The 23,745-nt window shown below is 41.7% G+C and overlaps 1 protein-coding gene across 4 annotated transcripts in view; it reads left to right on the top strand.

Moving 5' to 3' along the window:
* The window catches only part of DPF3 (double PHD fingers 3), a 243,182-nt gene that overhangs the window by 89,832 nt on the left and 129,605 nt on the right, over positions 1–23,745 (top strand). For all 4 annotated transcript variants that reach the window (XR_011432201.1, XR_011432199.1, XM_005605293.3 and 1 more), the window contains exon 2: positions 6,357–6,517. Coding sequence is in view for 2 of the 4 variants with exons in the window: in XM_005605293.3 (XP_005605350.1) it covers positions 6,357–6,517 (161 nt within the window). In the remaining 2 variants the exon portion in view is untranslated. The remainder of the gene's footprint in view (positions 1–6,356; positions 6,518–23,745) is intronic.

Raw genomic sequence — 23,745 nt, 5'->3', positions numbered from 1 at the left:
CTAATCCTGTGCCTGGAGAAGCCAGATAACTTCAGGCTCATCTAATTTTCATATGGAGAAAGTTGGAGCGTCCCAAGCATCTCTCAACTGTGGAGCTTCCATTAGTTTGCTAAGGACGGCATGATTTCAACCAAGCAATCCATGCTTATCATAGGCTTCTATGTACTCAGCACTGTGCTTGGTTGGGTAGCATAGCAGTATATAACTCTTAGTCCCTGTCTTCAAGATGCTTATAATCTAGTTGAGTGGGGAGAGATAGGAGGCGGGTAGGGGCTGGCCAAACATGAGGAGACAATTAGGGAGCTCAGAGAAGGCAGAGAGCAAGCACTATTGGCAGGGGTAAATGGGGAGGCTTCCTAGAAGAGGCAGGACTTCAGCCAGCCCTTGAATGGGGTAAGATCAGCCAGACCAATGGGTTCAGGGTAGGGCTGTCTGCTTCATATGTGCATGAAGGTCCTTGAGGATTCGTTCATTCATTCATTCATCATTCAACCCACCCTGGCCAGCTCTGTGCCGGGCTTCGGGCTAGATGTGGTCTCTGCACTTGGGGCAGGCTTCGGACTGCTGGGATCACTGTGCAACAGCTACTCTGTTCTCCTGGATGCCTGAGGTTTGGCTCCTGCCACCCCACTGCCTAATGTCTTAGGACAGTTTTGGGTGGGCACCTGACAGCCTCAAACACACTGCTGATAGAGAGTGTGGTATGAATGTCTGTCACATGGAGGGCATCAGCTTGCTCAGGTAGAGGGTCGTGACACAAAGTGGCAGAAAATACTTTTCTTTGGGGGAAGGAGAAAGGAACCACCATTGATTATAGGCGTTTACCTCTGTGTGCTGGAGACTCTATCTTGTTTGCTTCTCTCACAGACCTGAAGTGGGGTTCCCTTAACCATACTGCGGGGAGTCGAACTTAGGCTCGGGGAGGGTGACCTGCCCCAGGGTTGTGTAGCCAGTGGAGCTGGTCTCAGATTTACCTGATTCCAAGTCTCTGTTCTTCCCGCTCTACCCCAATACCTCGGCTTTCCAAGGGCCTTGTTAGCCTGCCAGAGGAATTTGGGCACCAGTGGGAGCCATCTTGGCTTCTATATTGAGGAATGAAAGACTGAAAAGTGCGTTTGAGGGAGATTTCTGTTTGTCAGGTTGGGTAAGGGAAGAGCTATAGTGGTTGCAGTCAGGGGACTATCACAATGACCCAGGAGCCCAGTGATGAGGACTAAATGAGAGTAATTGCAGACAATCTCTCCATTTTTCTCTAAAGTTGCAAACAGACACCCATGCAGTCTAAATCACCAAACTATGTGTGCATCAAACTCTGAAGACCACGCACATACATGCATCATGTGCTTTACTGTTCTAATTTAAACACCTACCATAGGTGAGTGGGATACGAGTTGCTGTTGAAAGCAATTCAGCAAAGACTTATTGGTCACCCACTCTGTGCTGGGCTCTGTACTGGACCCCGGGGGTGAATCAGCAAAAAGGCCAGGGTTGCAGGGATGTTGGGTTACACTGCTCCAGGGGATGCCATTCATACTGAAGTTTATATGAATGGCGGCCCCTGGAGTTGTTGAGTGTAAAGCCTGGGTGGCGGTGTGCAGTGGCCCTGCAGATGTGGTCCCTGCCCTCGTGGAGCTGATAGTCTAGTAGGGAAGACAAGTGTGAATCATTGAATTGAGTGGAAATTGACATCATTAATACTATTATTATTGTTGTTTTTGTTGGAAGAGGGCAGAAGGAGGCAGGAAGGGATTGGAATCTCTCTTGCCCACCCTCTACCGCCCTTCCCTATGTTAAATATCAGAAACACTGTCTTAGCTCGGGCTGCGATAACAGAATGCCTTAGACAGGGTGGCTTAACAACAGACATTTATTTCTCACAGTTCTGGAGGCTGGGAAGCCTGAGATTAGGGTGCCAGCATGATTGTGTTTGGTGAGGACCCTCTTCCTGGCTTGCAAACAGTAGCCTTCTTGCTGTCTCCTCTCATGGGGGGGTCGGGGGTGGGGGGTGTGTGCAACGGAGTGCGCTCTCCTGTCTCTTCTTTTAAGGGCACTAATCTCATCATGAGGGCTCCACTCTCAGGACCTAATGACCTCCCCAAAGTCCCATCTCCAAATGCTGTCCCACTGGGGGCTAGAGCTTCAACATGTGAATTTCCAGGGTGAAACAATTCAAACTTAGCAAACACTCAACTTGGCTTTCTTTCAGGGGCAGCTTTAGGCACAGTGTAACTGTGAGGAAAATGAAAACGTTCCCCCACCTGCCAAACGCTGCCCCTGCCTGCCAGTTAGAAGAAAACACCATGCGAATGGGAGATGGCTTTCCATGCCACAGTTCGAGTTAAACCTGCTTAAACGCAAACAGGAGGAAGTTAGCATGCCGGTGTAGATGAGTTTTAATGTGTGTTTGTGGAAGTATGGGCAGCTGAGTGAGACGGCAGGCAATCCAGGTGCCCACAGAGAAGAGGGGCCCTGGAGGGGCGAGGGGCCTGAAGGGGCCAGAAAGCCTGCCACAGGCCAGGGCTTCGTGCATTATCTCTGCTTATCTCTCTTTATGTGCACAAATAGCAGTGATGGGCCAAGGTCCTGTTTTTACAGCCAAAGGGGACTTGTGGCCATGCAGTGGGAACGGAGAGAAAGGGCCAACTCCCTGAGAAATGAAAGAATCCAGTGCCAGATGGGATGAAAGAAAAGGAAGGGCCAAGGACGACTTGTTAGGGAGAGGCAGGAGCAGCATTCCCTCAGGCCCCCCACCCCCATCCCTAGAAGAATGGAGACTGGGGAGGGAGCAGGCTTCTGGCAGGAGATGAGGAATTTGCTTTTGGACACGTGATTGAGATATGGCAGGACACCTGTCCTTGGGTCAGAACACAGGACTAGAGGGACATGAAGAGGGAGGGGCCCCAGGTGTCTGGCTTGGAGGGTTGGACCTGAGAGTCAGCTCAGAATAGTGGATGTGGAATCTAAGAGAACAGGCGAGATTTCAAGAGGGGGAGGTGGAAGCACGAAGAAGGGGAGCAGAGGGGCTTGGAGGGGCTGTAATGGGCCCTGAAAATCGCATTTGGAGCCTAGTGGGCAATCATTTTGGAGAAGTCTCATTTTCTGCTGTAGGTCCTCTTTGGCCCCCTGGAAGCCATTGCTTCACACGTACGCTCAAGGAGGGTCACTGGAAAGCTCTCAGAGCTAGGATGGCTCCCTCACTCCAGATGGGATTGCTCAGGGATCCCACCCCTCGCAATGCCCCTGGACCCGGGCAGCCAGCAGGGCTCCCAGCAGCAGGCTGTTGGGGGGTTCCTGCTCTGGCAGAGAGCCCAGCGATTCGTTCCTTTTGCTTTCCCCACTTCTGATTGCAGCCTTGAGTAGCCTGGAGTCAGTTGTTGATGAGAACATCATTCTACTCTGCCTGTGCCAGCTTCTTCGAGCCTGAGACATCTATCATCCCGTGGTAATCCAGCTCCCTAGGTTTGGGGCAGACAGGTGATGGCTGAGGCCGGGCTGGTCACCACTCCACAAAATGAGTCATTCCCTGTCAGACTGTCTCTTCTGCTCCCTCTGCCCCTTGCAACTTGAATGCAAATATCCGCACCCTACCCCCCCCCCCCCCCCCCCCCCCGTCCTATCATTGTGGATTTTTTTTTTTTTTTTTTTTTTAAGAAATCCCATACTGAAAAGGACGTTTGTCCTCTCTCCTATTTAAATTGCTTTCTATGGGTTAGGGAGACCAGGCCATCGATTTTCTTCTAGCTAGCAGAGCGAACCCTGTGAAGATTTTGGCTAATTAACTTTTGGAGAGGCGCTGCTTGAATTTGTCAAGGAGGTTGAAGTCTCTTCTCTCCTCCCCGATCTTGAAAAAGGTTTTAAACTTTTGTGTTCAAATCTCTGCCAACGCCTGGGCTGTTTCAGGTGACTTCCCTGGAGACAGTGGCAGCGGAGGTGTCGGATGTCACAGTTTTGCAGCTTCCATCTTTAATACAGTGGCTTCAGTTCCCAGAAAGTCTTTTCTGTTTATATAAGAGAGGTATCATTCATACAAGGATTACATTTAAAAATACACATTTCCCCCCTGCATGCCTGTTACTAATAACATTGCATGTTATGAAAGTGGAAAGTATTTAAGATGAAATTAATTTTCACCCAGCGTGTCATTTTGTTTGACATTCTCGTTCCATTCGGCGTGGGGCACGGACGCGGCCAACCTCACTTTTTATTTTCAGCAAGCTCACTTTCTTGGTCCTCTCCTTTGGATTGAAACTGTTGGAAGTGAGTTAACGAGCATATCAGGAAAAGTCTGATTTGAGATCCTCCTGTAGATTTCCTTCGTGTTGGTTTCCAGAGTTTGTTTTGAAAATGGAAACCTTCTCTCCCGTCGTCGATGACTTTTAGTGTACAATTTCCTTTTCTTTCTTTCTTTTTTTTTTATGGATTCTCTTTCAACAGAATTTCTGGAGTTGGAATAGTTAACATCTTTTTTGGCAGTCTGTCAAAAGATTGTGGGAAACCAGCTAATTCTTTCTCACATCAGACATCTCTGTGTCATGTGTTCTTGTCGGTTCTTATCAACGTGGCATGGCTGGTCGCTGTTCGGTGGAGGGACGCTGGAGCACCCAGGGCACCCTGGACAGGCTGTGTCATCTCGCCTGGGCTGAGCTGCCCGGGAAGTTCTATTACACTGAGCTACATCGCTTCAGCAGAAGGAGGCGTTGAAGCTGGTGGGACACAGATGTGAACACTGTAGGAAATGGTTCTGTATTTTTGATCAATCTTATGATCCTTGTTACCAACTTTGATTACATCAGCGTATGTGCTGTTCTGTTTTATAGCATTTCAAGGGGCTCTCATCCCCCCTCCCCAATTCATTTCCAGCTGTGTGACTATTATCATTTGATTACAGCTTGGTTTTGCAACTACACGGACACTTTCTGAGCTCCTATGTCTCTACCTTCCTTGTGAAAATGAAGAAGTTCAGAGGTGAAAAAGGAGCAAAGGGCTTTTTTGTTTTTAAAGAGGCACGTCAACAAGTAATTTCCAAAAGATGCCTCCAAAGCTCCAATGACTGTATCCTCCCAGAATAAGAAATTTCCATTAAACTAGACTGTGGCCCACTGACTTTTTTGAAGAGCATAGAAAAATATATTTAAAATTGTGCTTACTTCATTCTTCTAAATATTTTGGTTAAGAAATATATTATTTTTAACTTAGAGACTTTCCCTCCCTGATTTTGGCTTCTGCAAATCTACATAGAACAAAAACAAAGGGACATTTATATTGTCGCTTGGAAATGAACTACTTGGATCTCCCTTTTGGCCCTGTGATCCCTGCAGCTCCTGCCCTTCCTCCTTCCTCCTCTCCCTCCCCACTAAGAAGCTCAAGTTCATCTGGTAGAGGTAATGTTATTACATTTGTATTTCCTTGAGCCATTTATTAGCATCCAAGGTGCCTCTCTTTTATTTGTTAGGTATTTGATCTCATTGATTATTTTTACGCTTTACATTTGATCAGTTTTACCAATGTTATATTTTTGGTCTTTGAAAAGGATACTGTCTGAAAGTAGTAGCATCACCACATATCCAAGGAGACCAGAGATTCAGGAACATAAAATTTAGGATGCTCAATCAGATCACTGCTCCAGCAAACCAGGAAGGTCTTTCTATTTGTGTTTTAAACCTCGGGAATTGAATTATTTTGAGTTCAAAATTCAAGTAGTAGTCTTACTTTAAATGCTTCTTTTATTGTCCATCAGAAAGTCATTTTTCTTTAAGTGTGTGGTTTTGAAGATCGGTACATGCCCCTCTTTACCTCCTTTTCCCTATAATAGCACTTTCAGGGGATATTTCCTCTATCCGTTTAGTCTTTGTTTATATGGAGTGTTTATCTTCTATTGTCATGGAAATCTGTGCATGTATGCTGGTGATTGGGGTTCATTCTAGAGAGCCTTTGCTGGCAATCATGGAGAACAAAGTGTGGCTAATGGGGGAGGTTGATGAGGGGGCTCTAGAAGCCTGATCTAGAAGTAGATCCCATGCAGAAGGTTGTTCCAGAACTACCTCTATTCTAGATTGGGACCCCATGCTTCCTAGAACAGAGACTTGTCACTTTTCCTGGTGGCTTATTCTTGGGGCCCTAGGCTCTTTGTTAAAGGGGTTTCTAAGTTCTCTGGTGGATTTGGTATAGGAAGTAGAACCTGGTCCACCCTGACATTGAGTTGGATTCTACCCCTTGGCAAGGCTCTTGGTACTCATTGCCTTGGTCTTCATAGCTGCAAAATCTTCCCAGGGAGGTGGGTGGGTCACATCAGTTTCCCTTTCAGGGTGTGCTCAGTTTTCCCTGGCCTCATTCTTCTCCTCTCTGTCTCCCGGCAGGCTTGGGGACCAATTCTACAAGGAAGCCATTGAACACTGTCGGAGTTATAACTCCCGGCTGTGTGCAGAGCGCAGCGTGCGTCTCCCTTTCCTGGACTCGCAGACCGGGGTGGCCCAGAACAACTGCTACATCTGGATGGAGAAGAGGCACCGAGGCCCAGGTGAGCCATGCCACCTCTGGGATGTGCGCATGTCCAGGCTGTCTCTTTGGATGCAGGAGGACCAGGGCTTGTCTGGGAATCCCTGCAGGGTTGCTGGTGGTAGGGCAAGCTGTACAGGGGCCTGGGATACTTTTAAGAAACTCAACTACTTTTATAGCTCTTGGCAGGTATTCCAAGGATGGTGTGGGGCATTGAAGCCACATTGACTGGGGAGGGGCAGAGTGAAAGAACTCAAGATGTTTAGCCCAGAAAAGGGAAGACTGAGGATAGCTATCTTCATCTTTTCCCCTTGTGTGTTGGTGTAGCTTAGCGCTTATAAGCTGGAAATCCACAGTCAGATCTGAGTTGGAGTCTTAGCCTTGTCACTAGATCTTTCTCCTTCGGGTTTTTCGTCTGTAAAATGGGGATAATAATGGTGTTTACCTCAGGATTTTGTCAGGATTAAATGAAAATATTCATAAAAATCTCATAGCATGAATTTAGCACATAGTAAGTATGTGCTCCAAAAATGCTGGCTATTATTATTGCTATTATTGTTATTACTACGACTAGTCTTCTAGGCTCCAGAGAACAGAATAAAGACCAATGGGTGGAGATTAGTGAGGCAACAATAGGAATGCAGTTTTCTGGCTCTATATGGGTATGTTTAAAAAACTTTTTATTATGAAATTATTATTATGAAATTTCAAACCCATACAAAAGTGGAAAGAATAGTCAAATGAATCTCCATGTATTGATCACCCAGCCTCGACCATGATCAGCTCATAGCCAATCTGTTTTATTTATACTCACCTCCCACTTTCCTCCTTGACTACAGGTTATTTTGAAGCAAATCCAAGATGCGTATTATTTCATCTGTAAATGTTTCAGTAGGTGTCTCTAAGTGATAATGACTTAAACAAACCAACCAACCCACAATAGCTGTCAAAGCCCAAAGTTAACAGTAAGACTTTAACATCATCCCATATTTGTTCAACGTTAATTTCAGCCTGTAGTTTAAATCAGGACCTAAATAGGATCCCTACATTGCAATTGTTGGCATGTCTCTAGTATCTCTCTCTCTCCCTCTTTCTCTCTCTCCCCCTTGCATGTTATTTGTGTGGGTTGTTTACACTGTAAGGTTTCCCAGGGTCTGGATTCTGACTGCATCCCCATGGTCATATTGCTGTGAATTGGTAGTTAGGTCTAGAGACTTGTGAAGATTCAGGTTCAATTTTGGGGGCAAGAACAATTCCTAAGTGGTGGTGGGTACTTCCATCAGGAGGCTCACGTGGTCTTGTTATCTCTCTTTTACTGATGTTAGCAGCCCTTGATGATAATTGCCTAGATCCGTTATTCCATTAAGGGCCACAAATAGGTGACATTCGATTTGAGGCTGTCGTTATGTCTCCATTTATTAGCTCTACAACGTCTATAGAGAGAAACATCTCATTAAAATTTTGGTCGTTGTGAGGTACAGATCACCTATGAAAGGCAGGATAAATGATTTTCTCCCTTTTTTCACCAGTTTTCAAAATAATGAGTTGGTTCCCTAGTATTCTCCAAAGGAATCAATGAAGTTATTTTTTTTAAGTACCATCGTGAGTTCTCAGATTTAAACATATTGGATACATTTTAATCCACCACAGCTGTTGTGTTTATTGATGCTTGACATGTCCCATCTTTGGCCAGTAGGGGTTTCGGCCAGTGCCAGGGCTTTTGAAACAACTCCAGTAGTTTTTGACAGCTTCCTTGCTATCTTACTATCAGGACAAATGTTTCCGGCCCATCATGTACACTTCCTGCCCCAGATCTGGAATCGGCTGTTTCTTTAAGACACCTTGTTTTATTTTTGTGGGAAGTGTCGTTTAGAGACCACTATCTCGTGGCGCTCATTGCTTCTGGGTTGGTCATTGTTTCTAGGACGTTTCAGGGAGCAGAGCTAAGAAATATGATTCCTTTTTTTTTTTCTTTTTAAGAAAAAATACATTATGAAATTAGACTGATATTTCCCATTCAGTTCAGTTTTACATAGTTTTTACTTAATCTTAATTCTTTTTTTTTCTTTTTTAAACGTCCATCAGTAGAGCACTTTTTTTGGGTACGCTTTTTGGTGAGGAAGATTCGCCCTGAGCTAGCATCTGTTGCCAATCTTCCTCTTTCTTTTTTTTCCTTCCCGAAGCCCCAGTATATAGTTGTATATCCTAGGTGTAAGTCATTCCATTTCTTCTATGTGGGATGCCACCACAGCATGTCTTGATGAGCAGTGTGTGTGTCCGTGCCCAGAATCCAAACCTGTGAACCCCAGGCTGCCGAAGTGGAGTGTGGGAACTTAACCGCTCGGCCACGGGGCCAGCCCCCAACAATCTTAATTTGTATCTCTTTTCTCCCAAACCAAAAAAATCCTGGCTCTTAATGACGCTAAAATGTTTACTTATTTACTATATCCCACAATACCTACACAACAGTTCAGAATAAAATGAGACTACCAACAATAAGATGGCTGAAAATGGCTTAAGACTTTTTTCTTTTTTTGCAATTCTTTTTGTCCTTAGAGTATTTCCTATTAAGGATGTAGCATCAAATCACTGTCTGTTATGGTCACTTGAAATAGTTCCTCTGTTTGGTTGTGCTGCTAACTCAGTTAACATACTTGGATTTATTTGTTTCATTTCGCTTTCACTTATTAGGTATTGCTTTTTCTTTCCTTTTTGAATTTCATATAATTTCTTTGTCTCTTTTAGTTAACTTTTAATTTTGAAATAATTACAGATCTACAGGAAATTGCAAACATTACAGAGAGATTCTCTATACCTTTCACCCAATTTCCCCCAATGGATACATCTGATGTGACTATAATACAATATCAAAACCAGAAAATTGACATTGGTAAAATGTGTGTGCGTAGTTCTGTCCCATTTTATCACGTGTAGATTTGTGGAACCACCACTGAATCAAGATACCACAAAGATCTTCCTTGCACTACACATTTATAATTGCATGTACTTCTCCCTTTCATCGTTTAAATCCTTTTTCCCTCCCCATTTATAACATAATGTCTTAAACACTTCCTCTACATTGAAAACCACATCAGACACTATTATAATTTCGCTTTCAACCATCAAACATAATTTAAAAAACTTGAGAATTCTGTATTGTATTTCCTTACTTTCTCGTTGTTCTTTCTTCCCTCCTGATGTTCCGAGGTTCCTTCTTTTATAATTCCTTTCTGATTGAGCACTTTCTTTAGCCATTCTTTTAAAGTAGGTCTACTGGTCACGTCTTCTCTTACTGTCCCTTCATCTGAGAATGTCTTGATTTTTCCCTCATTCCTGAAGGATATTTTTGCTGGATATAAAATTCTGGGTTGACAGTCCTTTTATTTTAGCACTTGAAAAATGTTTTGCCACTTCCTTTTGGCCTCCATGGTTTGTGATGAGAAATATACTGTCATTTAAATTGTTTCCATTTATAAGTGAGGTGTCATTTCTCTCTCACTGCTTTCAAGATTTTTTCTTTGTCTTCAGTTTTCAAAATATTGATTTTGATATGTCTTGATGTGGATTTCTTTGAGTTTATTCTTTTTGGAATTCACTCATCTTGAATCTGTAGGTTTATGTCTTTTGCCAAATTTGGGAAAATTTCAGCTATTTTTTGGAATACATTTTGAACCCCTGCTCTCTTTCCCCTCTCCTTCTGGGATTCTGCTGACACAAATATTAGATCTTTTCTTATAGTCCCACAGTTCCCCCAGGCTCTGTTCATTTTTTTTTTTTTCCTTTTTCTCCCCAAAGCCCCCCGGTACATAGTTGTGTATTCTTCGTTGTGGGTTCTTCTAGTTGTGGCATGTGGGACGCCGCCCCAGCGTGGTCTGATGAGCAGTGCCATGTCCACACCCAGGATTCGAACCGACGAAACACTGGGCCGCCTGCAGCGGAGCGCGCGAACTTAACCACTCGGCCACGGGGCCAGCACCTCTGTTCATTTTTTTTACAGTCTCTTTTCTCTCTGTTGCACAGATTGGGTGATTTCTATTATTCTGTCTTCAAGTTCACTACTTCTTTCTTCTGTACTCTGCATTCTGCTGTTGAGCCCATCCATTGAGGTTTTGCGCGAGTGTGTGTGTGCGTATGTGCACTTCAGTTCAAAAATGTCTATGTGGTTCTTCTTTATAGCTTATGTTTCTTTACTGAGACTTTATATTTATTTGTTTGTTTCAAGTGTTCATAGTTGTTTGTTGAAAGATTTTTATGATGGCTACTTTAAAATCCTTGTCAGATAATTGTAACATTTGTGTCATTTCTGTGTTAGTATCCATTGTCTTTTCTCATTCAAGTTGAGATTTTCCTTGTTCTTTGTATGAATGACTTTGATTGAATCCTGGATATTTTGGTCATAATGTTATGAGACTCTACATGTTATTTAAACCTTCTGTTTTCACAGACCTCCTTTGATACTGTGGGGAGGAGGGGTGTGCCCCTCGTTACTGTCAGATGGGTGTGGAGGTCCAGGTTCCCCACTCAGCCTCTGTTGACACCCTGGCAGGGGGGAGCACCTCTTTATTTCTGGGTTGGGGTGGGAGGTCAGCCGCCGCCTAGGTCTTCACCAATACCACCCTAGCTGGGAGAAGGAAGGATGCCTCATCATTAGTCCCCAGGTGGCCTCCACTGACACCATGGGATGTCAGCTTCTCACGCAGCCTTCTCTGATGCCAATCCAGCAAGAACATTGAGAGTGCGCTGCTAGGCTGCCCTTTTCCTGGTCTTTGGCTGGAGATTGCAGGATTTTCTTGGAGGTTTTTTTTAGCTTACATTTGTTGGTGTTTCTGGGTTATCAGCTTCCCCAGAACCCAGTTTGGGATATATAAAGCAAAAAATGAATACCCAGGGAATTACCACCTTGTTGTACCTTGGGTTCAAAAGTCCCTAGCTGGTCTGCCTTGTTCTCTTTACCTTTCGGTATCTTATTTTTGTTGTGCAAGCAATGTCTCGGAGTTTTAGTTGTACTTAGAGGGAGGAATATTGGAAAATATATCTACTCCATCTTTCCAGAAGCAGAAGTCCCTGGTTTGCTTTCTCATTAAAAAAAAAAATTAGCAGCTTTATTGAAGTATGATCAACATACAATAAAGTGCACATATTTAACACGTACAGTTTGATAAGTTTTGACTCATGTATACCATCACCAGAATCAAAATAATGAACATATCCATGATGCCCATAAGTGTCCTTATGTCCTTTGTAATCCCTCCCTCCTGCCCTTCCCCCTGCCTTTGTCTTTCATCGCTCCCTCCCCACAGGCAACCACTGATTTGCTTTCTGTATTAGAATCATGTGATGTGTTCTCTTTTCTTTGGTGGCAGTTGGGGGTGGGTGGGGGGGTCTGACTTCTTTTACTCTACATAATTATTTTGAGATCATGCATGTTCTAGCATGCATAAATAATTCATTCCTTTTTATGCTGTGTAGTATGCCATTGTATGGCCATATCACAGTTTGTTTATCCATTCATGTGTTAAAGGATATTTGGATTTGTTTCCAGTTGTTGGCTATTATAGATATAGCTGCTATGAACATTGTATACAAACTAGTCTTTGTATGGACATTGAAATTTTGCATTCACTTCAGCAATATACAAGAGTTTCAGTTTCTCCATATTCTCACCAACACTTGATGTGGTCAGTTTTTTAACTTTTATCCATTCTGATAGTTACATAGTGGTATCTTGTGGTTTTAATTTACATTTCCCTAATTGACAATGATGTTGAGGGGCCAGCTTGGTGGCATAGTGGTTAAGTTCACACGCTCTGCTTCAGTGACCTGGGGTTTGCGGGTTTGGATCCCAGGTGTGGACCTACACATCGCTCATCAAGCCATGCTGTGGCAGCATCCCACATACAAAAAATAGAGGAAGATTGGCACAGATGTTAGCTCAGGGACAATCTTCCTCAAGCAAAAAAGGAAGATTGGCAAAAGATGTTAGCTCAGGGCCAATCTTCCTCACACACATACACACACACACACACACACACACACACACACACACACACGATGTTGAGCAGGTTTGTATGTGCTTATTTGCCATCCATGTACGTTCCTTTGGTAAGGTGTTCAAATGTTTTGTTCATTTTAAAATTGGGTTGCTTCTTTTTTTATTATTAAGTTTTGATAGTTCTTTATAAATTCTAGGTACAAGACCTTTATCTGATATATGCTTTGCAAATATTTTCTCCCAGTCTGTGACTTGCATTTTCATTATCTTAACAGTATCCCTCAAACAACAGACATTTAAAATTTTGATTGTCTAATTTATCAATTTGTCATTTTATGAATTATGATTTTGTTGTTTTATCTAAGAAACTGTTGCTTAACCCAGGTTAAGGTTTTCTCTTATTTTTTTTTCCTAAAAGTTTTATAATTATAGATCTTATATTTAGGTCTATGATCCATTTTGAACTAATCTTTTAATATGGTGCAAGGTATGGATTAAAGTTTAATTTTTTGCAGATAAATATCTAATTGTTCTAGTATAATTTGTCGAAAAGACTAGCCTTTCTGTACTGAATTGCCTTTGTACCTTTGTCAAAACTTAGATGTCCACATGTATGTGGGTCTCTTTCTGGACTCTCAATTCTGTTTCATTGATTTATGTGTCTATCTTTACACTAATATCTCACTGTCGTGATTATTATAGTTTTATTATGTATCTTGAAATCAAATAATGTTGGCCCTCCAAATTTGTCCTTCCTCTTCTCAGTTATTTTGGCTATTCTAGGTCCTTTGCACTTCCATATTAATTTTACAGTCAGTTTGTCAATTTCTATAAAAAATCTGCTGAGATAGTGATTGGGGTTGTGTGGAATCTACAGATCAATTTGGGGAAAATTGATAGTTCTCAATATTGAGTCTTCCAACCCACAAATATAACATATCTCCCCATTTATTAGTGTCTTTAATTATTCTCATCAATAATTTTTAGTTTTCAGTGTACGAGTCTTTCACATTTTTTGTCAAATTTATCTCTAAGTACTTAAGATTTTTGATGCTATTGTAAATGAATTTTTAAATATTTAAATTTCTGATTTTTCTTTGTGAGTATACAGAAATGCAACTAGTTTTGTATATTTATCTTGTATCCTGAAACCTTGCTGTACTCCTTTATTAGTTCTAGTAGCTTTCTATAGATTCCATAGAAATTTCTACATAGTTGATTACGTTGTTAGTAAATTAAGAAAACCTTTCAATATGGATCAATTTTATTTCTTTACTTGTCTATTGCACTGGCTAGGATGTTCAGTACAATAGTAAGTAAAAATAGTGAGAGTGGATATCCTTGTATTGTTTCTGATCTTAAGGTGAAAGTGTTCATTCTTTCATTATTAAGTATGATGTTAGCTGTAGGTTTTTTGTAGTTGTTCTTTGTCAGATTGAGGATGCTCCTATTTCTAGTTTGAGAGTTTTAAATCAGGAATGGGTGTTGCATTTTGTCAAGTGACTTTTCTAAGTTTATTGAGATGATCGTGTGATTTTTCTTTTGTGGTTTGTTAATATGATGAGTTACACTGACAGTTTGTGTGTGTGTGTGTGTGTGTGTGTGTGAGGAAGATTGGCCCTGAGCCAACATCTGTTGTCAATCTTCCTCTTTTTGCTTGAGGAAGTCTGTTGCTGAGCTAACATCTGTGACAGTCCTCCTTTATTTTGTATGTGGGTCACTGCCACAGCATGGCTGGATGAGCAGTGTGTAGGTCTGCACCTGGGGTCCTAACCTGAGAACCATGGGCTGCTGAAGCAGAGCACATGAACTTAACCACTACACCACCAGGCTGGCCCTACATTGATTGATTTTTGAATGCTAAACTAACATTGCATTCCTAGGATAAACCCTACTTTGTCATGATGTATTACTCTTTTTAAAAATCATCAGGTTCACTTTGCAAACATTTTATTAGAGTTTTTACATCTATGTTTATGAGAGACATTGGTCTACAGTTCTCTTGTGTCTATCTGGTTTGGGTATCAGGGTGATGCTTCATATGATGAATTGGGAAGTATTCCTTCCTTTTCAGTTTCCTAGAAGAGTTTACATAGAATTGATATTTCTTCCTTAAATGTTTTGAGCACTTATCAGTGAATCCACCTGGGCCTGGCAATTTCTTTGTGGGAATGTTTTTCTTTTGTTTGTTTTTGTTTTTTATAAAGATTGGCACCTAGGCTAACAACTGTTGCCAATCTTTTTTTTTTTTTTTTTTTCTGCTTTATCTCCCCAAACTCATCCTGTACACAGTTGTATATCTTAGTTGCAGGTCCTTCTAGTTGTGGGATGTGGGACACCACCTCAACATGGCCTGACGAGCGGTGCCACGTCCGCGCTCAGGATCCAAACCCTGGGCCGCCACAGCAGAGCGCACGAACTTAACCACTCAGCCACGGAGCCTGTCCTGTGGGAATGTTTTTAACTAGAAATTTAATTTCTTTAATAGATGTGGGGCTATCAGATTATCTATTTCATCTCAAGTGAACCGTGGGAGTTTGTGATGTACATGGAATTCTTCCATTTCCTCGAAGTTGTCAAAATTAGTTGCACAAAGTTGCCCATACTATTGCTGTGTTATCCTTTTAATATAGAATCTGTGGTGATATATCCTCTCTTATTCTTTATATTCATAATTTGAATTTTCATTTTTACTTGATGACTCTGACTAGAGGTTTATCAATTTCATTGATCTTCTCAAAGAAATAACTTATGGTATATTAGATTTTTTTAAATTGTTTTTTTCTGTTTTCTGTCTTATAGTTTCTGCTCTGATCTTCATTTTTTTCCCTTCTATTTACTTTTGATTTAGTTTGCTTTCCTGTTTCTTATTTCTTAATGTAGAAACTGAAGTCATTGCTTTGAGATCTTTCTTCTTTTTTGCTATAGGCATTTTAAAATATAATTTCTCACTAAATATAAATACTGCTTTAGCCTCATTTCACAGAGTTTGATATTGTGTTTTCATTTCCATTCAATTCAAAATATTTTCCAATTTCCCTTTTGATTCCTTCTTTACCCATGGGTTTTTTAGAAGTGTGCTATTTAGCTTCCAGAAATTTGGGGGGATTTTCCAAAGATATGCCTGTTATTTATTTCTAATTTAATTCCGTATGTTTAGAGAATACTCTGTTTGACTTGAATCCTTTTAAACTTACTGAGACTTGTGTTATGACCCCAGAACATCTTGGATAAATGTTCTCTTTGGTCTGGAAAAGAATGTGTATTTTCCTGTTGTTGGTTGGAATGTTCTATAAATATCAATTAAATCAAATTGGTTGATATTGTTACTGAAATATTCTACATCCTTACTGACTTTTCTATGTGTTCTATGAATTATCAAGAGAGAGTATTGAAATTTCTGACTATATCTTTGAGTTTGTCTATTTCTTCTTACAATTCCATTAATTTTTGCTTCATATATGTTGAAGCTCTGTTATTAGGTACATAAACATTTAGGATTGTTATGTCCTCTTGAAAAACTGATCCCTTTATCATTGTGTAATGACCTTCTTTATTTCTAGTAATATTCTTTATTCTGAAATCTACTTTCTCTGATAGTAACATAGCCATTCCAGCTTTCTTTTGATTAGTGTCAACATGGTGTATCTTTTTTCCATCCTTTTACTTTTAACCTATTGAGGTCTTTATGTTAAAATATTTTTTTCTTTTTGTAGACAGCCTATAGTTGCATCTTGCTTTTTAAATGTAATCTGACAATCTGTGCTTTTTAAATTGGGGTATTTAGACCACTTATGTTTAATATGATTGTTGTTATAGTTAGGTTTAAATTCATCATTTTGTTATTTGTTTCCTATTTATCCATCTGTTTGTTCCCTTTCCCTCATTTTTCTTCCCTTTTTTGGATTAATTGAATTTTTTATGATTTTATCTTATCTCCTTTGTTGGCTTATTAACTGTAACTCTTTGTTTCGTTATTTTAATAATTGCTTAGTGTTTATAGTATGCGTCTTTAACTAATTACAGTTTACCTTTAATTGATATTATATTACTTCATGAATAGTATAAGAACTTTACGATAGTATTGTGGTAAACAGAATAATGCCCTACTACCCCAAAGATGTCCACATCTTAATCTTGGAAACCTCTGACTATGCTACTTTACATGACAAAAGGGACTTTGCTGATGGGATTAAGTTAAAGACCTTGAGATGGGGGAGACTATCTTAGATCATCCAGATGGGCCCAATGTAATCATAGGGTCTTTATAAGAGGGAGGCAGAGTCAGAGCGGGAGATGTGACAGCAGAAAAAGAGGTTGAAGTGATGCAGGGGAGGATGGGGCCACAAGCCAAAGAATGCAGTGGCTTCTGGAAGCCAGAAAAGGCAGGGAAATAGATTCTGCCGATCTCCAGAAGGGATGCAACCCTGCTGATACCTTTAGCTCAGTAAGACTGATTTTGGACTTCTGACTTTTAGAACTGTAAGATAACCAATTCATGTTGTTTTAAGCCTCTCAGTTTGTGTCCGTTTGTTACAGCAGCAATAGGAAACAAATGCAAGTATACTTTTATTTTTCCCCTATTGACCTTTGTGCAATTGTTGTCATACGTTTTATTTTTACATATGGCATAAACCTCATACCACGTTTTTCATTATTTTTGTTTAGTCAATCATCTTTTAAAGAGTTTTAAATAAGAAAAACATCTTATACAATTACTCGTGTACTAAACCATTTCTCATGTTTTCCATTTCCTTGTGTAGATCCATATTTAGATCTAGTATCTCTTTCCTTCCGTCTAAAAGACTTCCTTTAACATTTCTTGTAGTGTGGATCTGTGGCTGATTAATTCTTCAACTTTTGTGTGTCTGAAAATATCTTCAGTTTGCCTTAGTTTTTTAATGATATTTTTTCTGGGTATAGGATCTAGATTAACAAGTTTTTTTTAATTCTTCTTTGTTTTTTTTTTTTTTTGAGGAAGATTAGCCCTGAGCTAACTACTGCCAGTCCTCCTCTTTTTGCTAAGGAAGCCTGGCCCTGAGCTAACATCCGTGCCCATCTTCCTCTACTTTATATGTGGGATGCCTGCCACAGCATGGCTTTCGCCAAGCGGTGCCATGTTCGCACCTGGGATCCGAACCGGTGAACCCTGGGCCACCGAGAAGCAGAACATGTGAAGTTAACTGCTGTGCCACCGGGCCAGCCCCAGCAAGTTTTTTTTCTTTTAGTACTGTAGTGATGTTGAACCACTGATTTTCTTTCTTACATTGTTTCTAATGAGAAATCATCCTTATCTTTGTTCCTTTATGTATAATATGACTCCTTTCTCTGGCTTTTAATATTTTCTATTTATCATTGTTATTGAGCAATTTTGATTATGATGTGCCTCGTTATAGTTTTCTTCATATTTCTTGTGCTTAGTTTTGTTGAGCTTCTTGGATGTGCAAGTTTATAGTTTTCATCAATTTAGAAAAATTTCCAGCTATTATTCCTACAAATATTTTTTTCTTCCCCCTCTCCCTTTTGGGGACTCCAAATATACATATATGAGGCTGTTTGAAGTCATCCCGCAGCTCACTATGCTGTTCTTTTTTAAAAAAAATTTTCTTTTCCCCATGGGTTTCATTTTGGATAGTTTCTCTTTTAAAGATTTTTTTTTTTCCTTTTTCTCCCCATAGCCCGCTGGTACATAGTTGTATATTCTTAGTTGTGGGTCCTTCTAGTTGTGGCATGTGGGACGCCGCCTCGGTGTGGCTTGATGAGAGATGCCATGTCTGTGCCCAGGATTCAAACCGATGAAACACTGGGCAGCAGAGCACACGAACTTAACCACTCAGCCATGGGGCCGGCCCTGGATAGTTTCTATTGCTGTGTTTTTTTTTTTTTGAGGAAGATTAGCCCTGAGCTAACTACTGCCAGTCCTCCTCTTTTTGCTGAATTGCTGTGTTTTCAAGTGTACTAATCTTTTCTTCTGCAAGGTCTAACCTGACATTAATCCTACCCAATATGTTTTTTATTTCACACATTATGGTTTTCATTTCTAGAAGTTAGATTTGAGTCCTTACAAATATCCTGTTTTTACTTAACTTTTGAACATATAGATTACAAATAGTAAGTATTTTAACGCTCTTGCTGCTAATTCTAACATCATTGTTAGTTCTGGGTTGGTTTCGACTGACTGATTTTTTTCCCCTCATAATAGGTCATATTTTTCAGCTTCTTTACATGCCTTGTAATTTTGAATTGGATGCTAGGCATTGTGAATTTTACCTTCCTAGGTGCTGTGTATATTTATTCCCATAACTATTCTGGAGCTTTGTTTTGGGACATTCAATTTACTTGGAAACTTATCTTTTCTTGTATTGCTTTTAAGATTTGTTAAGTGGAACTGGAGCAGTGCTTAGTCTAAGGCTAATTATTCTCCCTTAGTGAGGCAAGACCCTTCTCTGTACCCTACCCAGTACTCCATGAATTGTGGGTTTTCCCCGCTTGCTGGTGTGAACAGACTATTCTCTGCCCCTTGTGCACACCAGGCACTGTTACCTCTATTTTTACCAGGTAGTTCTTTCCTCAACGTTGAGTAGTCTCTTCACAAGTATGCACTGATCAGTACTGAGCTGAATACATGAAAATGACTGTCTGTGGATCTCCACAGTTCTTTCCTGTGCAACTGCTGGGCTCCACCTGTGCTCCTCCTTCCTTTGCTATAACCTGGAAACTCTCAGGGCAATGAGCTGGGGCAATTAAGGGCCCACTGTCTTTGTTTCCTGTGTCTCAAAGATCGCTATCACTGTTCTTCAATGCCTGATGTCCACTGTCTTGAAAACTTTTGTTTCATTTGTTTTCTTCTCTTCAGGTTTCAAGTGGGAGGGTAAAATCTGGTCCTTGATACTTCACCTTAGATGTTTCCTTTTTTTCTTTTTCTTTTTGAGCGATATTAACTCTGAGCTAACATCTGCTGCCAATCTTCCTCTTTTTGCTGAGGAAGACTGGCCTTGAGCTAATATCTATGCCCATCTTCCTCTACTTTATTCGTGTGATGCCTCCTGCCACAGCGTGGCTTGATCAGCGGTTTGTAGGTCCGCACCTGGGAGCTGAACCAGCAAACCCTGGGCCGCTGAAGCAGAATGTGCAAACTTAACCACTGCACCCCCAGGTCGGCCCCGTGATGTTTCCTTTTTATTTTAATTTAATTTTACTTTATAATCATATAAAATATTTACACAGTTCTAAAGTCAAATCTATAAAGCATGGTGTATTCAGAGAGAGTCCAACTCTCTCTCTTCCCCTCATATCCTGTTCCTTTTCTCTTTCTATAGGCAACTTCCTCTTCTTTTTCATGTTGTTATTATTTTGTTTTGGTTCTCTCTGTAAGTGAGTTTTTTTTAGTTTGTTGTCTATCTTTCCACTTAGAAAAAACCTATGTAAACAAACAACATATGTATTTATGTATGTGTATATATGTGTGTATCCCCATTTGTTAGATAAATGGTAGTATGTTATGCACACTATTCTCCACCTTGCTTTTTTCACTTAACAATATATGCCATTGCAGTGTATACTTCTCTCTCTCTCTCTCTCTCTCTCTGTCATTCTTTATCTCTCTCTCTCAGCAGCGTCATAATAGTCCATTGTGTGGATATACTATTGTTTATTCAACCAGGTTCCTGTAGATGGACTTTGGATTGTTTCCAGTCTTTGTCTAGTATTAAAAATGCTACAATGAATATGTATTTTTCTATTTGTTCATGTGAATCTGTGATATAGAGTCCTAGAAGATGGAATTGCTGGGTCAAAGTTCAAATACATATGCAGCTTTGCTAGAATGTGAAATTCTCCTTCATAGGGTTGTGCAATTTTGCATTCTCACCAGTGGTGGGTGAGATTGGCAGGCATCTTTCTAACAGCAGCATATTTCAACAGCACAGTAGACAACTTCGTAGAAGGATGAAGACTAGGATTATTGAAATAGAAGCTGGGGTAGAGGCTCTTGTCAGAGATTTTGGAGAGGTGATTCTTGTATCAGATAAGAGTCAGACCCAATAACTTCTAAGGTACCTTCTCACATTGTAATCCTATTATTCTTAAAAAAAACTTCTGATGAATTTAGAAAGTATGTCCTCATGGTTCATCTGATTCTCCATACATTTTATATGCCTTACTATAATGCTTTCATATTACCAGGATGCATTTCTCCATGAGCAATTTTAGTTGGTGATGTGATAGGAAAGGAAAAATAAATTCCACAACAATTGTCTTGATGGGGAGTGAGTGGGTGGTCTGGGGCTCTTTTCCTAATACCTTTGGTGTGAGGAGCTGCTTTCTCAAGGGTAATATCCTGGGTTTCAAGCCTGCTGTGTGAGGACCAGCAATGGGCTGGCTCGGTGGGGGGTTAGATAGGATAGTGGAGAGGTTTTGAGTGTGGGCTGTGGACTAGACTACCCTTATGGACTGTATGACCCTGCGCCATTACTTAATCACCATTAGCCTCACTGTCCTTGTCCTTTAAATGTCTCATAGGGTTGTAGTCATGATGAGATAACAGTGAGTGTGAGGTGCTAGCCTAGGACGGAGTAAGAGCCCAGTAAATGTTAGCTATTGTTACTGGGTCAGCTTTTGAGTGTGATGGGACCAGTGAGAGCTTGGGAACCCCTGGGCCAGAAGAGGCAGGCAGCATTCTGGATCTGAGGTCTACCTTACCAGCGCAGTCTTAGCACATAGGGCACTGGAATTGAATCTTAGAGAGAAGCTCGTGGGGAAGAATGGGAGGGGAGGCAGGAAGGGGCTGGTTGTTGAGCCAGATAGAGAGCCACACTGCATGCTGGGCTATGGTGCTATGTAGCCAGGACTCCAGACTTTCAGGGAAGAGAAAAGGCACTGTGATCTGGGATGGTTCAGGAAGGCTTCACTGAAGAAAGTGGTCCATGAAGTCAGGTCAGCTCTTAAATAAGCCAAGAGAAGAAGGGAGGACAGAGTGCCAGGAAATGACATGGGTATAAGTGCTTGTGAAATACACCTTCCCCACTCCTCAAGCCCTACCTCATGGCTTATTACTCATTCCTCCAGCTCTGTACAGTTCGTCCAAATTGGCATTTTCAACCACAGACATTAACGGAGCACCTATTATGTGCTAGACCCTGGGGGTATAAATATGAGTGAGGTTTAATCTAGTGCAAAGTTCCTTATGTGGGAGTTTTTCAAACTATAACTGCCTTGGTGAATCTCTGATACAGTCATGCTTTGCTTAACGAGGGGATACGTTCTGAGAAATGTGTTGTTAGGTGATTTCATTGTTATGTGAACATCACGGAGTGTACTTACACAATCCTAGATGGAATAGCCTCTACACACCTAGACTATATGGTACTAATCTTATGGGACCACTGTCATGTATGTGGTTCATTGTTGACCAGTGCATGACTGTATTTCTGGTTCAGTAGGATTGGGCTAGAGCCCATAGATCTGCCCTATTCCAGAACTGCTGATGCCCAGTCCTAGTGAAGAACCCCTGGTTCATGGTGTAGTCACTGCCTCTTTCCTCCCACCTCCCATTTCCCTCTAGTTCCTTGGCCTCTCAGTTGGCTCTACTTCAAACCCGATGGATGGGATGGATGGTTGGGATGCAGAAGATACCTGTCCACTCTTGGGACAGAAGGTGGACACATCAGCATAAGTTACAGGAGGGTAGATTTTGATTCAAAATAAGGATAGGATGAAACTCTTTAGCATTATAAGGATTGGCCAACAGTGGGGAAGTCTGTCTTGTGAAGTAATGAGTTTTCCATTGCAGGGAGGATTCAATGGCACCTCTCTGAGATGCTGCAGGGAGAGCCCTTCCCCGGGTGGGCTTCAACTGCCACTGCTCCTCTCTGGTTAGGGGAAGAGGAAGTTCCTCTAGTTCTTTTCTTCTTTTCAAACCCTGTTCCTATCCTATGTCATCCTTCCTTCTCTTTTCTATCCCATTTCATCTTCTGAATTCTTAATAGCTCATGCCATGTCTGTCGAAGATGCTCATACCACTCAGGGTCCACCTGCCGAACTTGGGCAATGCTGGTAACAAGCGATTTGTCTGGAGTTTGCTGACCATACAGACATCGAGCCCATCCTGCTGAATTTTTCTATGAAGTCAGTCCTCCTCCCAATAAGCGCGTCAGTTCCGTGTGGATGTGTGTGTGTGTGATGCCTGTGCTTGCACATGAGGGTGTATTGTAACTGGAGTTGCAGCTCAGAGTAACAGAAAAGCAGTTTGCTTGGTGGGGTATGTGATGGAGGGGTAGCTGCGACCTTGGTTCCCAGGGAGGACTGGTCCCACCTCTTGTCTCTCGCCTCCCTCTCCCTCTCCTCCATACCCCCCGGCCCCAGGCTCACTCCTTCAGCTTAATTTCGCCAGCTGCAGCTCTGATTCCCTCCTCCTCCTCCCTCCTCCTCCTCCCTCCTCCTCCTCCCTCCTCGCCCTCCCTCCTCCATCTACCACACACACGGGCTTTGAGTTATGTACCTCCTGTTCTAATGAGATAAACAACATAACTCTCACGGGGCTCTGCTCATCCCTCTATAAGTGGAACTCCAGGGCTCACTGCGTTGGCCCTATAAAGGCACCCTGGTGCCTGTCAGCCTAGGGAGGAGGGCGAGGAAGCAGGGGCGGGAGCCCTGAGAGTCTGAGAGTGTCCTTGGGGCCGTTTGCTTGTTGAGACGAGGTGGAGTCAAAGCAGACATCAAAGGGAGGCCTGTTTCCATTCTTGTGGCTAAAGGAGCAAAGAGCAGCATGGACATGTGGGGTGGGGGCCTTGTCACACCGTGTGGGCAGAGAATCCAGACTCGCCTAAGTCAGCTAACTCACAGTAATTAATAACTGACATTCGTACAAGGCTTCATGGTTATAAAGAATATAAGCTAATCCCCACGACAGCCCCTATAAGGTAGGTATTATTAACACCCTTATCTCACAGGTGAAGGAGACAGACTCTGAAAGGTGTGATATTTCCAAGGTGACAGAAATGTTGGTGTGAATCTCGTGTGTCCTTCCTCTGCTCCGTGGAACTTCTCCGGTCCATCAGTCCCCTCTTCAGACTACTTACTAAAATTGATTCTCCCAGGACAGCAGGCCTACAGCTACCAGCTGATCGGCCCAGGGCTACCTTGGTGCTGCTGACCAACAAGGGCAGCGACCACAGTCTCGGGGAGGGCACAGGACTTGGGCAAGAGTGGACAACTTTGGCCTCTTGTACTTGGACCTTTTCAGAATTCCTGGACCAGTT

This window comes from Equus caballus, chromosome 24 (genome assembly GCF_041296265.1).
Source record: "Equus caballus isolate H_3958 breed thoroughbred chromosome 24, TB-T2T, whole genome shotgun sequence".
Classification (NCBI taxonomy): Eukaryota; Metazoa; Chordata; class Mammalia; order Perissodactyla; family Equidae; genus Equus; species Equus caballus.
Note: the sequence above shows the minus strand (reverse complement) of the source record. Positions and strands in the feature narration are given on the sequence as shown.